At 59.6% G+C, this 15,640-nt stretch overlaps 3 protein-coding genes across 3 annotated transcripts; 1 reads left to right on the top strand and 2 right to left on the bottom strand.

Moving 5' to 3' along the window:
- Positions 1–460: 460 nt before the first annotated feature.
- Positions 461–2,334, bottom strand: HRG_08968 (amino acid permease domain-containing protein; the record flags this gene model as incomplete). Its single annotated transcript, XM_044867439.1, has 2 exons — positions 461–1,646; positions 1,829–2,334. 2 exons carry the CDS (start codon positions 2,332–2,334, stop codon positions 461–463), a joined length of 1,692 nt encoding a protein of 563 aa, XP_044717460.1.
- A 4,091-nt stretch (positions 2,335–6,425) lies between these two features.
- Positions 6,426–9,584, top strand: HRG_08967 (tetratricopeptide repeat domain-containing protein; the record flags this gene model as incomplete). The annotated part of the gene is made up of 1 exon (XM_044867438.1): positions 6,426–9,584. One exon carries the CDS (start codon positions 6,426–6,428, stop codon positions 9,582–9,584), a length of 3,159 nt encoding a protein of 1,052 aa, XP_044717459.1.
- An 834-nt stretch (positions 9,585–10,418) lies between these two features.
- HRG_08966 (GYF domain-containing protein) lies at positions 10,419–15,168 on the bottom strand (the record flags this gene model as incomplete). The annotated part of the gene is made up of 7 exons (XM_044867437.1): positions 10,419–10,732; positions 10,802–11,720; positions 11,790–12,788; positions 12,852–13,838; positions 13,998–14,381; positions 14,436–14,838; positions 15,062–15,168. 7 exons carry the CDS (start codon positions 15,166–15,168, stop codon positions 10,419–10,421), a joined length of 4,113 nt encoding a protein of 1,370 aa, XP_044717458.1.
- Between the last annotated feature and the right edge of the window lie 472 nt (positions 15,169–15,640).

The following is a 15,640-nucleotide window of genomic DNA, read 5'->3' as shown; positions in this document are numbered from 1 at the left end:
GTGCCCGTCGAGTTCGTTCGTGAACGAACCCAGTGCTTCTTCCCCTGCTGGTTATGCCCACCCAGCATCGTCGTTTAGACAAGGCCGGTATCGCCAGGCAGTCATGTGCACGTTCACGTATAGATCCCGTTGCCAGCTCATGACACCGTCATCTTCAAACTTCTTAATATTCGCTTTCCTTATGTCTGTTGAGGGGTATATATAGTGCCTGTGCTCAACTCCGCAGCCAAGCCTCGAGGGCCAATTCTATGCCGACTCTTAGCCAATCATAGTCAAGTCATAGCACCGCAGCCCGTTGCGCGTCAAGACGCACGCCGTCGGCCGTGTCGTGATAATGTAGGAAAAATGTAACGAACGGGGTCAAAATCTAACAAGGAGAATGTAATGGCGGATCGCGAAGCGGCGAGAAGCCTGTTCTATCGCTGCAGCCCAACTTCACCCGCGGACAAGGCCAATGGCCTCACACATCCCCTTGGTCCCTCTTCTTCTTGCCGAGTTTGATGCCAACCAGCCGCAGCATCTCGGTCCAGAAGCCGACGGGCTCCTTGGTAAAGCTGGCCTCGTAGCGGTCGATGGTGGGCCGTTGCCAGACCAGGTCGGTCTCGTGCGGGCGGACAACGCGGGTGCGCTTAAGCAACTTCCAGCCAAAGAATAGAATGGGGGCGATGATCTGCATCGTGTAGTGGCGGAAGAAGCCGTCGACACTCCAGGGCGTAAAGGCCGAGTAGCCGTAGAAGATGACGACGATCGACTGGACGAACAGCGCAATGTAGGCGCAGTAGGGCTGGCCCCAGCCGTAGTAGGGCAGCGACTTGCGGTCGACGCCCTGAGCCTGGCAGGCGCGATAGTAAAAGATGAAGGTAATGGATACGACGAGGTAGTCGATGATGCCGCCAGCGGTGATGAGGCTGACGAGCCAGTCGAGAACCATGGCCGAGCCGTTGCCGACCTGCAGGAAGGACAGCAGCGGGAAGCACATGACGATGCAGAAGCAATAGATGGGCACGCCGTTGCTCCAGCACTTGCGCAGGAAGCTTGGCGCACGACCCTCGAGGGCCAAGCCGTAAAGCGAGCGCGTGGCGCAATACGTGTACGTGTTGCCGGCCGAGAAGATGGAGGTGAACATGAGGGCGTTGACAATGTGCGGGAGCACCTCGATGCCCATGTTCTGCATGGCAATGACATAGGGCGAGGCCGCGGCCGTGCCGCTCTGCGTCTTGCCGTCCTTGATGTCGACGAGCACCTGGTCGTTGTAGCGCACAACGATGCCGACAGCCAGGGCACTGCCAAAGAAGAAGATGGCAAAGCGCCAGTAGATGGTCTTGAAGGCGGCCTTGATGTAGATGCGGGGACGCTTGGCCTCGGCGGCCACCATGGAGATGTACTCGGGGCCGACAATGGCAAAGGAGGCGTTCCACAGGGCGCCGAGGAAGCCCTCGAAGCGGCCGAGCGAGCCCGTCGTGTGGTGTTCAGCGAAGGCGCCCGGGTCGTTCCAGTAGCGGAAGCCATAGCGGTCGTGGCTGGGATTGCCGCCGAGCATGGTCACAAAGGTGAAGAAGAAGAGGATGAAGATGAGGATCACCTTGCCTCCCGACAGCCAGAATTCAGCCTCACCATAGCCACGCACAGCAAGGATATTGAGAGCACTACAATTCACCACGTTTAGCATGGGGCCTTGACGAGGGGGAGAAGGAGAGGTCAGGGGGGGGGGGAAAGGGGGGAGAGAGGGTGGTCGTCGCCCAAAGCATAAGACGAGCACGGCAGGGTCCGGACGAGAAGGGCGCCCTCTCTTCCCTTTCCTCCCCTCGCCTTGGAGTACAAATCTTACGCATAGCATATGATGACGGCAGCACAGATGCCGGCGGTGGGACCAGGCTCCTTCATCTTGGGCTCCCAAAAGGAGAGGACCAGGTTGAGGGCCGTGATCTCAAAGGGGATCAGGAGGGCCTCGTAGAGGAAGAAGTTCCAGCCAGCCATGAAGCCTAGGGCATCGTCGACCCAGTGGCCGGCAAGGCGGATGAAGCCGCCGGACACGGGCATGAGGACCGTCATCTCGGCAAGCGAGTTGTTGACACAGGCGAGGACGAGCGAGTAGAGGGTGAAGGCGATGAGCAGGCTGCCGGGGCCGCCGAGGGCAAGGCCGTTGCCTATGCTGACGAAGAGGGCAGTGCCGATGGAGCCGCCGATGGCGATAAGCTGGATTTGGCGGTTGTTGAGGCGGCGCTGGAGGCCGTCGCTGTTGTCGCCGAGATGGTCGCCGCCTACATGGCCAAGCTCCGGGGAGCCGGGCACCTCGAGCTTGCCCGACTGCTTTTCCTCGTCGGTCATGGTCATGGCGGTGGCGGCTTGGGTTGTCGATGTGTGCGGAGGAGGCCGGGCAGGGGCTAACGACACGGTCTCTTCACGCTCGCGATGCCAGCGGTTCACGGTCGGTCTCAGTCACTCGCTTGACTCCTCAATTTCTGTCTGTCTCTGTGCCCTGTTGTCTCGCGCTCTCGCTGCCTCTTCCCCTCGCGAGAAGAAGAGACGGAGAGGTGAGGGTCGATGTTCCTCCCTGTGCAGCACCGAAGCCACGAGGATGTGATGTTATGAGGACGGATTGGGGCGGAAGAGAGAATGGGTAATGGTGTAAGGAGGAAGAAGGGGGATAAGGAGTCCTCAGAGGGGAGGTGAGTAAGGGTTGAGGGGGAAAAGAGGAAAGGAAGAAATGGATGGGGGTGGGTGGCTTGATGTAGATGGGGAGGAAGGAGGACTCCAAGTACGTCAGATCTATTGTTCACCGGACCGAGTCATTGGCTGGGGGAATATGGGGCAGCAAGAAGGTTTGTACAAAAGTGATTCTTCCCGGACGATTGCAAGTACATGGCTCTGGGCGGAGGCTGAGCCCTTGTGCTCGGGCTACACGACGGTACCCGGTGCCTGGTACCGCCACGATTTCCCTTTTAGCTCTTCTGCGCTGCTGCTGCTGCCGCTGCAAGCAACGGGGGAAAAGGCCGACGACGGCTTCGGCTTGGTGGTGTTTTGCAGCTGTGCAGAGACTGGCGCCCTTTTTTGCTTCCGGCCCTCTATGGTGGCTGTTGCTGTGCTTTGCAGGACGCTAGCGCACGCCCCCACACCCGCCCATCCACCTAGCACGGCAATGTACCTCGACGGTACCCTGCCGATACACACTCACCGAATGCGCTGTTGAGACTGTGGCTGCCTGACGGGCGGCGGCGTCTAAACAATTGAAAACGTACCAGTCTCCTTTCTTTGGGACGATTCATGGGTCTTGCACGTGCTTAAGCAGGGGAGCTCCGTCTCGACGCAGCCGAGGAGAGGCTGACCGAGATCTGAGCCACCATCTACTGCAGGGAGATGCTGTGGTGGCAGGTGCTGTGTTCTGCATGTACAGGACAGTACCGCTGCGTGTACACGGGCTCTGTGAAGCCGGTGGCGACGAGGCACCTAGAGAGATTTTACCTCCAGGGGCGCTGCTAACTGTGCCTAGATTAGCCGACGGCCAGGCACACCCATGGAAGTCTAAGCAGGGCCTCGCTATTACCTAGGTACTAGGTACCTTAGGTAGGGACCTACATCTTGCGAGTACTCCGTACCTACGTAGCCACTCGCCAGAAAATACGAGATCAGACCAAGAAGCTGATTAAGGTCTATGTCTTTCTCTGTCTCGTCGCCCCAAAGGATGGGCCTTTTGTACTCCTCTTTGCCCCTGATGGTCTCTTCTTGTTGTAGTGGTCCTATTGCCTTCCTCATCGCCCCACGCTGGCTAGGATGGAGAATCCCGCCGCATTAAAGACCAACTGCACACAGGATGCGGTACAGTACAGTACATGGGCTAGCAGCAACGGCGGGACCCCAAGTCCTTGTCTTCCAATCCGCGATAAGAGCTGAGCAACTTTCGTCCCACGACGTAGTGGCGCATGGGCTCGGCCCCCCCGCAGGTACTGAAGTCGGCCTCGAAGCTTAACACTTGTACATGGCAATGTTTGTATTTCCCACTAGCTCGCGCAAATACCCTTTGTGTGTGTGGTTGCAAGGCCAGCAAGAGGACCCGCGTACACACACACACACACACACATGCCAAGCCGCCGAGCTGGGGCGAGGCTCAGCGTGCGCATACACGTGAGCTCTCGACCCCAAGTGCGAGTTTTCTCCCCCATTTCGGTTGGGCTGGTCATGTGACCTCTCACTCATTGCTGGAAACGGACAAGGCCGAATTGCATGTACTGTAAGTTACCTAATAAGTGCAGTGCATTCTTTGGCCCCCAAAGACTCGTGAGAGGCGGCCATCGTCGATGGGCAGCAGACGACCTCGATTGCGAGACGCGCTGAAGAAACTTGGAAGAATTGCTGTGCAGGGTCGTCCCTGTGGGCAAACCCAGAAGCTCCCCACCAACACGTTGCTTGCGGCAAGTCGTTTCGCATCCGAGGCCCAAGCCCTCGTGCAAGACCCATCAGACCTCCCGCCTTCGGGGCACTGACGTCACAGGGCATGTTTTGTTTACCTTTCTTACTAATACCCTGTAGGTGGGAAGGGGGCACTGCCTGTAAAATTAGGCGCTACAACAACAAATAAGCGGTGAAAAGACTCACTCGTACGACGGGCATTTTCCGTAATATCATTCGGTCAAGTGTGAGCGGGGGCTATATAATTGCCATCCACAAGCAGTATGTAAGTTACATGCAGCATACAAATCCATCCGTCGTTAATGCTGCGTCGTCGTCGGCGCAGGACCCTTGTTAGGCCTCAGCCTTTGCTGACCGGCATCTCGTTGGCTCCGATGGTTGGTTTCACTGTCTCTCCATGCACCATGACTTGCCTAGGGACTTTGCTAATGCCATTTGCGGGCGGGCATGGCCGACGTCACGGTGCAGATGTCAGCCAACCGGGCTCTGGTCCGTCCAGCTGGGGTAGTGTTGCAGGGACAAAATGCCACCGCCCGCGCGCATCGTGCAGACTCTAGAAGGAGGAAAGCATAGACCGCCCCAGGCCACTTGGTAACGAACGAGAGAGGCTGTCTGCCTGCCTGCTTAGGGCAACCTATCTCGACGAACGCCATAGAATGGGTTGCGTGGGCCCGATGGCCAGTGTCATAGATGCTGCAGCCTACGGAGTTCAAAGCGCTCAAGTGCGCCGCCCGGGAATGGGCGGGGCTAGACACTGCCTGCTTCGGCCACCACCATGAAAACCCGGCCGGCGATGGCGGCGCGGACGGCGGCTGACCCGAGGAGGTGGACAGTGCAGCACAGTGCACAGGAGTCGGTAAGCAAGCCCTGAAAAGGCCTTGTCAAGTTGGGTAAGAAAAACACGGCCGCTCTCCCTACCATTTGCCTGCTGCTTTGTGCCTCGCGCTCCGCCAATGATGGCACTGTAGTTTGGGTACCTCTTGCATACGTCGTCCATGCGCGGATCTCTTGTACGGAACTGTTTACAGACGCATGTTTCTTTGAGCATTGCGTCAGAGGAGCGTCCCCGTCACGGGATGCCGTATGAAGAGGTGGTGAAACCAATAATGTGGGAGGCACTCGCTCCGCTTTATGAACGAATGCTTGATACGCCTAAGCTCCCAAGTTAGCAGTGTCCACAAGGGTTGTATCCGAGCCACATGTAAGGTACAAACGCAGGGAACGACGATGCAGGGTGTCGGCCTGTATACACCAAGCACGCGCCCACGCGTATCGTACGGCTCACGTCTTACAGGTGAGGTATGCTAGATCCTCATGGGCAGACCATGCGCGAGTAAGGGAAACAACTGTGGAGACGAGGAGGAAAACTCTTCCCTTCAGCACTCCGCTCTCTCGGGCGTCTTCGGTAGGCTGCCGGCACCAATCCGCCCCGCTGTCGAAGCGGGCTGTGGGATTGACATCTGCCGGCAGCGAATACTGGATTCTCGCTCTCAATTCCTGTCTGCCTCCTCGCCAGCGCATAGAGACTAATCCACGGCCATTCTGTTGTGAATCATGTGTGGGGCATTCAAGCAAGCAGAGGGAGAGGCGACGGTTAACAAGTGGGAAGAGTTGGACAGAGGCCGTCTCAATTCCGACGCAAGACAAAACCGGAAACGGGCTCGATCCGTCCCGAGATGGCCTCGACTTGGCTACAATTCCACAGACAAGAATGTGGTTGTTGTTGGAGAGTCCGGAAAATCTCGTCCGTCCCGCCGAGCAAGACCTGCCCCGCCCCCACCAACATCACCATCCACATCTTATCTTATCAGCAAGACCAACTTTTCGTTCCATCGCCAACATGAATTGATGCCCGACGGCGTGTGCTCGCCATGATCATCACGCAGGAACAGAGTCCCGTGGAAAGAGCTTCCACACATTTGCAGTAACGCCGCACCCTTCCCTGAGTATCTTGCCTTGGCCCCCAATCTCATTCCTGCCGGTATTTCTCACTCCCTCTCTCTTCCTCGTCAGTCTTGATGCAGCCACTAATCGCCCCTCCCACAGGAGGCCCCTCGGTTGTGGCCATGGACGTCACTAGCCAAGCATCTGGCGCTGTCCAACGATCCCTCAACGGCGACCCGACAGCGGCAACGACTGCCTACACACCCGAGAGCCATGGCGAAGCTGTTCGCGCACTGTCGGTCCTGGCAGATGGCAAGCTGGCTGGTGACTTGATCAAGGCTCACGTCTCCCAGCTTGCAAACTCATCGACTCCTACCCTGTCTCAGACTTTCGCGACCGGCACTCATGCCGCCGATATCCTGGCAGTCGGCCTTGCGGCCCTCGATGCATTCCTCCAGGCAAACGTCACTGGCCCCGTCCTCCCCACCAATCTCATCTCTTCCATCGAGGACCGCTTCGCCAATGCCTGGATCGCATCCTGCGAACAAGGCTCCCACAGCACTGCCCCATCCACTGCCATCCAGAACCTCCGCAGAGCCTGTATCGCAGACCTCGATGTGGACGGTGTTGCCCCCTACAGCCACATCCCGTACTTGGAACTCTTCTCCCTTGCGAGATTTGTCATCCTATATGCCCTAGCCAGTGAGAGCAGTCAGATCGTTATAGATGCGTCACCACAGGGCACCAGATGCAGTATCGGTTGGACGAAATTGCGAGTCAATGTCTGGCACTACAAGCTGCTCACGCAGCCTAGTCTGGGTCGTGGCTCCAACTTCACCAAAAGCTCCCAGTGGAGCGACGTGCCCACCTTGGCCTCGACCATTCTCGACTCCATGGATGCCTTGTCTGGCCATGTTTGTGGCGACCAGGTCTTGTCGACTGCCGAGATCTGGACTCGAGAGGAAAAGACGCATTTCCTCGTCGAGGCGGCCAACAACTACATCTTGCTTGGTTACCATGACAAGGCGCAAAGGACGCTCAAAGAGGCGGCGCAGACTAGCGGTCTGGAGTACGCTCTGTCGGGCGCGCTCGGTAAAAGGACAAGGTTTCAGGAGAAGAGCACCAGCCAGCTTGTTGTTCTTGCACGCAGTGGGGGAAACGCCGTCTCAATAGAAAATATACAAGAAGACGCCAAGCCTGACGCGCTGCCGCTCAACAATGACACCCTCTTGGAGCAAATCCACTTTACCAAGGAGAGCGACGGGACTGAAGCCGAGGCCGCTGCGCTGCCGCCGGGTCTGGCCGACTTATCTCCAGATGGCCAGCCACAGTTGTCTCCACTGGACCAGATCATCCTCCTGACGGAAGCCACTATTAAGGATTCTTTCTCGCCCGTCGACACCCTGACCTCGGAAGAAGTGCTCCCGTTTGCCGTACGGGTCTTGACCGACAAGTCGACCAACTGGCAGATTTATACCCAAGCGTTGCTGGTCCGGTCGAGGATAGAGCTTCACAGAAGCAGGACCTTGGAGCGTGGAGTACTCCAGCTCCAAGCAGTGGCCGATCAAGTCCTCGCCGACACTTCAAGTGCAACAAAGCAGCCGGAGAAACCCGCCGAGGGGGGATCTGGGACCCCAGATGTGCCGGACATTCAAGTGACAGCACCTGGAAGCGAAACGACAACAGCCAACAGCCAGACTCCTGCAACCTTCCTTCCCGCACCCAAGGTGTCCGAGTCGGCCCCGGCTCATATACGCCTTCGATATATCCATGCTCTTTCCACCCCTCCGCGCTGGCATCTAGAATCTGAGCTTGCCTACGCGTGGGCTGGTGTCGGGTCTCTAACCTCTGCGCTCGAGATCTTCAAACGCCTGCACCTGTGGGCCGAAGTCGCTCTCTGCCTGGCCAGCTCGGCTGCCTCCGACGACGAGCAAGGGAGGGGCAGCGGCGGTGAAGAAAAGGCCAAGGCCATTATCCGATGGCGGCTCTTCCACCGAACCGGAGATGAGGCCCCGAAAACGACTGACCCAGATGACGAAGGGATACAGGATGTGACGCTCCTCAAGCCCGGTGACTACGCGGGCCCCGAGAGAACGCCGCCGCCGCCAAACGCCCCTCGACTCTGGTGTATTCTCGGTGACCTCGAGGACGACCCTGGCTATTATGAGCGGGCATGGGAGATTTCCAGCCATCGTTTCGCCCGCGCCCAGAAGTCTCTTGGCGAGCATTACCTGCAACGTCAAGACTGGCGCAAGGCCCGCGCGGCATACAAGATTGCTACGGCCGTTAATCGCCTCAGCCCCGAGATGTGGGGCCGTCTCGGCGACATCAGCTTGCGTCTCGGCCTGTTTGACGAAGCCGCTGAGGCGTACGGCCGCTCCATCGGCAGCTCGACGGACATGGCGGGTGGCGAGGACGCGAGGACATGGAGCAATCTGGGAAGTGCTCTATGGAGCTTGTATTGCGAGGTGGCCGCCGACGCCAGAAACGGCAACGACAAAGTCGACTCTGACCCCGTGGAAGCTGAATGCGACGAGGGCGAGGCCGGTGCCCAGGCAACCCCCGGGATTTCGCGCGATCCCGGCACTCTCCTGTCCCAGTCTCTGGCTGCGTACAAAAAGGGCGCGTCCATTGCCCACGATAATTGGCGCATCTGGGACAACGTCCTCACCCTCGCAGCCCGCATGGAACCCCCCTCGGTGGCCGACATTGTCCTCGCCTTCAAACACGTGCTGCGCATCCGCCAAAGCGAAGACGCCATCGACACGGACGTGCTCTCGGCGCTGTTGCAGGACGTGGTCCTGACCAAGGACAAGGACGCTGGCAGCGGCGTCTACGAGCCCCCGCGAGGTTCCATGGAGCGGCTCGTGACGCGGCTCCTCGAAGACGACATTGTGCCGCTCATCACGCAGCGCGCCGAACTGTGGGCCCTCGTGGCGCGCCTGCGCACCTGGCGGCGCGATCACGCCGGCGCCATCGACGCCTCGGAGAAGGCCTGGCGCGCGGCTGTCGGGGCGTCGGGCAGCGGCCTGCTGCCGGGCGAGTCGGCGGCCGCGTCATCGTCGGACTGGGCGACGGGCGACGACGAGGCGGCGTGGGCCGAGGTAGTCAAGCGTACCGACGAGCTCGTCTCGGTCCTCGAGAACTGGGGCCCCGGGGCCGAGTGCCGGTGGCGCGGCAAGGCCAGGAGCGCGGTGCGCAGCGTCATGGGCCGCGCGAGGGAGCGCTGGGAGGGTAGCGAGGGGTGGGCGACGCTCGAGGCCGTCATGGAGGGACTCAAGCGGGACAAGTAAACTGGAAGAAAGGGGCCGAGGGTTGGAAAAGGGGGAGTGGATTAAAAAAAAGCCACACGTGATGCGAGGTCTAAAAGGGGCTTTACTGGGCCTAGAGCGCTTGGACGGTAGTCAAGGCTATGATGGATAGGTGAGGCTTTTTTGCAGAAGGCGACTTTTGCTCAGCAGCTGGATTGGGTACACGTGGACGCTGGAGTATCGTGGCCAAACCAAGGAGATCATGAGGCAATCTTCCCTCCCTGGACAGTGAGCAGAGAGTGCTTCAGTCCAGACGGCGTGCAGCCATCGATCCCGCCCGAACCCGATATCCTAAACCAGGCCAGGGCGCAGACATGGCTCTCATCCAGGACACCGCCTTGGATCAAACCACCCCCGACGCCGTCCCCGCGCTGCTCCTCTTCGTAGTATAGCGCTTCATGGAAGGATATTCGCTATCTGCGTCTGTGGGAACATGCTACTCATGGCCGCTTCCATACAAAAACATGACATCATCTGCAGCCTCGCTTGCTGCCAGCAAGCCGCCAACACCACACGCCTCGACTGCCCACCAAGCACCAATTTGCCCCCCCCCCCCCATGGTCGAGAAGCAGCCGGGCTTTCAGCATCTCCATCTCTCCGCTTTCCATTTCGCGACCCCGTGCAATCCCCCAACAAGCTCTTGCAAACAAGCAACCTCGGTGTCATCCGTCCCCCCACCGAAAAGAAAAAAGACAGACCAAGGCATGGGAGGCAGGCGATAAAGAGACGCAGACAGGCAAGCTTAAGAACAAGCAGGGCAGCCTCGAAGCAATCTCAAGCCCGGCGTTGCTTCAATACGTCAAAGGACAACCCGTTCTATTTCTTGCCCTTTTTCCGGCTCGGCACGACCTTGAAGCCTGCTCCCTGCATGCTGCCGCCGTCGTTGTCCTTGGGCTGCGTGCTGCCGCTACGCTTGGCAACCTCGGACCACCCGCCAGAGGAGCCGCCCGACTTGGTGTTGTCGGATGGAGGCTGCTTCTCCACGACTCCCTTGTCCGCCAGTTTCTTACGACGCACGTATTCTTCGGCAAAGTGGCGCCCGTCCATCGTTTTGGAGTTGATGTAGACAGCGTCGGCGATAACGCCCGTGTCGAGCGGGAGCGCCTCTAGGTCGCCTTGGAACTCGGAAACTGTGACGATTGTAAGCAAAGGCCCGTCCTCCGGTTATGGGACAGCAGGCACGGAACGGGTCCACTCACTATCCGTCACGTTCGTCAGGCCTCGAGACAGCTCCCGACGGACCCACTTGTTGAACTCCTCCGCAGCGGCATTGGTAGTCTCGGCCCGGCCGTTGCCGTTGTTCACAGCAGTAGGGGTTTTGGGAGCAGGCTTGGCAACCGTAGCTGGCGTTTTGATGTTGCTGGTGCTGAGGGACCGGCCTTGGGCTACTACCGGCCCGGTAGGGGCCTTGACTTTGCCACCGGCGCCAACCGTTGCCCAGCCGCTGCCCACCATCGCCGCGGGAGACGGCGAAGTCGAGACTGGAGTCTGGTTTGGCTTGCCTGCAAGGTTTGCATAGCTTTTGGAAGTGATGGCGGGAGGGCCAGGGTGGACGGTAACGTCCCTTGCCTTCTGCTTGCGGACTTCCTCCTCACGCTGAATCTCGGCCAGCGTTTTCTTGCTTGCAGATGATGCGGGGGTCTGAATGCCGGGGGCAGGGCCCTTTGCGGGGCCCGGCTTTGCCCATGGACTCGACGCGGAGACTGGCGAGCCATGGCCCCATGTGCTCGTGGACGGGAGGCCTGCGGCCACGGAGGCTTGTCGCTCCTTCTCCCGCAGCATTGCGGCCTCCTGTTCAATGGCGGCCTTGCGCACGGCAGCGGCAGCTTCTTCGGCCTTGGCTGCCTTGCGTGCCTCCGCCTCTTGGATCTCCTTGAGGCTAGGTCCCTTCTGGCCTTCTGAGCCGGGATCCTTGGCCCATGGCGCCAATGGTGGTGGGTGAGCGGCGTCAGGCGTTCCGCTCTGGGAGCGACTGTACTGCTCCGGGAGGTTAGACCGGACTCTCTGTGCAGTCGGCGCTGGAAGGGGCGTCGATGACGACGGGGGAGGAAACGGCATCGGCATGTCAGGTTCAGCGGGTTGACTGGCTGCAGCTGCCGCGGCCTGAGTCTTCTGTACCTGCTGGGTAAGCGAGAGAGCGACCTCTTCGAGAGTCTTCTTCCTCCCGGCCTTACCAGCCCTGCCGGCCGGTGCCGCCGTCGTGGCGGATTGAGTGGTTGGAATCTCGTAAGCCGCGGCCGCCTCCAGTACCATGTCCACATTCGCCAAGTCGTCCGTGATGCCGGCAGCCCTTTCCGCCTCGTGCAGGGCGCGCAGCTCCTCAAACTCTTGAAGGCGCTCCCTGAAGCCTTCGGGATCATCCGAGAGTTGGTCAATCTCGGGCAGACCGGACCTCAACTCTCCATCCCCGGGCAACAGTCCTCGCTGCTGAAGCGCGGCCAATTCGTTACTGGCAGAGCCGCCCTGAAGGGTAGCCAAGACTTGGCGTTCGGCCGGGGAAAGGTGGACCATGTCGTCCGGCCGGAAGGAGTCTGCGTTTGCCGGGCCGACCCGCATCGCCGACTGGGCACCAGCAGAAAGTTCATGATAACCTCCAGGGGGCATCGAACCGATGGGAGGCGGAGGCGGCTGTTGCGACTGCTGCGGAGGGATTCCGATGGGAGAGGCCATGCTGCCGAAGCTGGGCTGGCTCTGGAGACTGTGAGCGCTCGAATGGTGCTGCAGGCCGGGTCCTCCCTGGATCTGGAACTTGGTCATGGCCTGTTGTCGCAACATGAACTCCCTTTGCTGAGCCATGAGATATTGTTCCTCTTGCTTGCGTCGCTCCAGGTTGTTCTGCTCCTCGGCAGTCAGGGTCCTCCCGAAGCTGGGGAACACGCCACTGAGAGGGGGCACAACGCCTCCGCTGTTGGTTGCAGCAGTGAACGGGCCGCCCTGGGCTGGGGGCCCATGGGGGATCCCAATCTGAGGTACGAGAAACGGCTCGCGAGAGTTTCCTATGCGCCTGATGAGTTGCCCTAGCGGTTCAAACTCGGGATCCTCCACCTTCTTCACACGAAGGTCCGGTGTGAAGAAATTTGCCTTGTACCAGTCGTTCATCTCGAGGCCCGTAAAAGGACCTTGCACCTGGCCTTGAGGGTCCAGATAAACCCATCTCATGCGATCGGGCATGACCATTTGACGAACCTGGGCAGAAGGTGGCTCGTTTCCAGACTGAGCACCTCCGCCAAAGGCTAGTCCGCCGCTGACCGGCGTAAAGGACTGGGTTCCCGCGGCGGTGCCGGGCGGCTGTGGAGTCTCTGCGGCACTGAACGACCCGTGAGACCTGGCAGCCTCACTGGAGGGAAAGAGTTCCTCGAACATGCCGCGGCTGGATCGCATTGGACTCTCTGTATCGCGTACCGGGCCGGGCATGTTGCCTCGGCCAATGGCCCCGAGCGGGTGGCCCTGGCGGGGATCTGGCCCCGCCTCGGACAGGTTGTGCTCGTGCTCATGAGACTGCATCTGTGCTTGCATGGCCGGGGGGAAAAGGGAGCCGAGTTTGCTTCCGCGACTGATGTTGTTGGTGGCAAGACCACCGGTGCCTGCCGGACCAAACACGTTGCTGAGATTGGAGAGGCCGGGAGACTGAAGATCACCCACGGGGCTGAACAAGGAGTTGCCGAAGACATTCCCAAAATTGGGCCGCTCTCGATCAGGTGTCCCGACAGATGGGCCAGCCGTCGCGGGCCAGCCCGAGAGGCTGCCGAGAGAGTACCCTTTGGGGCCCACGCTCGAGGTTTGGCTACGGTCACTACCTTCAAAGGCAGTCGTGCCAAATCCGCGGGCGACAGATCCCATGGTTGAGTGCTGCTCGTTTTGAGTTGTAGCATTGTATCGTTCTGTGCCGCTAGGATCACCCTCGTCGTGGTCGTTACGATCGTTGGGAGGGCTTCGGTACGGATTGGTCTCTGACGGACTCACCGGGCCATTATCGCCCGGCTGGCCACCCAGACTCAAGCCCGACATGCCAAAGTCGCCGGTCGAGCCCTTGATGGGAGTTCCTAGGACGCCCACTCGCCCGACGTGGGGATTCCCGGCCACGCTGGTGTCTTGCGAGCCGCCAAGCACAGCGCTGCCGGACAGTTCCGCCTCACCAAAAGGGTCCGTGTCGGTGCGAGGGCGAGGGCGCCAAGACTGTTGACCCGAAGCGTTTTGGTTGTCGCCCGACTTTGCGGCAGAGTTGTCATGGCTCTCCTTGGGGATGAGATGTGCAAGTCGGCTACCGCTGGAACCAACGCCTCCTCCCACACGTTTGTCGCCAACAGCCGAGGAAGAAGGTAAGGAAAAGTTTCCGAACCCGCCAGCCCCCGGCGTCGTTTGGCCCGAGGGGGGCCAGATGGCACTCATGCTTACCCCCCCGCCAGCTGTGTTGGCTCGGGCGAGGCCGCCCGTGGACAGCTTTCCCAGGGCCTCGCGGGAACCCTGATCGGCGTCTGGGTCGTCAGGCTCTGATTCTCTCAGCTCACTGCTTTTACGAGGAAGCCAGGCCGACGAGTCCTCCCGCGAAAAGCGCCCGGCGGCGGTTGGCGAGACGAGCCCGCCACCGCCAAAGGGGTTCGATTCCATGGTTTCGCGACGTCGTGTTCCCGGTCGCGTAGCCGAGGAGGGAGAGTTGACCCCGAAGGTATTGCCAGAGCCGTGCGAAACCGAGGACTTTCGACCATTGAGGTTGGCCTGATGCCCCTCCTTGTTCTGCGCAGGAGGTTTGAGCGGCGAATTTATTTCGGTCAAGAAAGCCTGTCGGCGATGGTCAGATGGAGCTGCAGGCCGCAACCAATGATTTGCGCCTACCTCCTTCTCCTCGGCGGACAAGTCAAGCAGCCCCAGAGGTGCAGTGTCTCCATTTTGGTCCCAGCAGGCACCGGGTTCCTGCGGGACAGGATTATCACCGCTCTTGCCCCAGCCTCTGGAGCCGCCGCCGTTGAGGCTGGTAGGGTTCCACCCGGACATGAAGAGACGCGAGGGATCGTCGGCGGGGTTTTGAGAGCGGAACATGTCCAGAAGCTCGTCCTTTGTGTAGCGCGAGGGGCCCGGCTCGTAGGTTGGGGGCTGGGCGGCGGGCGTCTCGTCGATGCTCAGAGGTTGGACAGCGTTGTCGTGAGAGGGAGGGGGGTTCGAGACGTGACCCGTTGGGGTTGTCGAAGAGCGCCGGAAAGTCAAGGTACCATTGGCTGAGCGACCGTCTCGTCGTGACCTATTCGGCGTCACAGAATTAGCGAGGTGACGCGATACAAGGCTGGATCAAAAGTTCTCGTGCCGAGGCTGAGACGTGACTGGCCGACTGCTCGCCATCAAGCAAGGGCTCAGCGAAGCAATTGGGCCCGGGGCAATATCAAGGGTAGCAATTTCGTGACGGCGCGGAAGAAGCACAAGGAGCCTGAAGCGAAGACAAGACGTATGACGGAGGACAAACTTACCAGTCGCCTCCAGCTCCCCTCCCATCACCTCTTCCACCTCGCGAATCACGGTTCGCGTTCTGACCAGCCGCAGCCGAGGCAAAGCTCGAGGGCAGGTTTGACGGCATCTTGGTATGACCAGGGCGATTTTTCGGGCTTGGGCGTGACAGGTGGACAGAAGTTGGAATCGTGCACCCGATGCAGGTTGGCTCGGGCAGACGTGAAGTCGGAAAGGCGCGGAGAGAGAGATCAAACGTAACGCTTCTGGGATGCAGTGAGCTGTGAATGCAATGCTCGCGCGCAATGGCGACAAAGAGACGTGATGGATATTTAGATTATCTTTTTAATACAGGGCGTGAGAAGAGAGGATGGTGAAGGGTGACGGAATAAATGTTTGCCGGTTGGAAAACCCTGAGGTTTAGGTTTGGGAAAAAGAAAAGACGAAAAATGGAGTCGCGCGAGGTTTGCCCCAGTCTTTACCGCAAAGTACCTGTAATTACCCAAGGTACGAATTTGTAAAAATCTTAGTGGCCGGGAGCGTGCTGGCCGACTTGATTACCTACCTAGGTACCTACCTAGGTACTGTTCTCCGCACAGGGC

This window comes from Hirsutella rhossiliensis, assembly GCF_020360975.1.
Source record: "Hirsutella rhossiliensis strain HR02 chromosome Unknown scaffold00011, whole genome shotgun sequence".
NCBI lineage: Eukaryota > Fungi > Ascomycota > Sordariomycetes > Hypocreales > Ophiocordycipitaceae > Hirsutella > Hirsutella rhossiliensis.
This window is presented reverse-complemented; position numbering and strand designations above follow the sequence as displayed.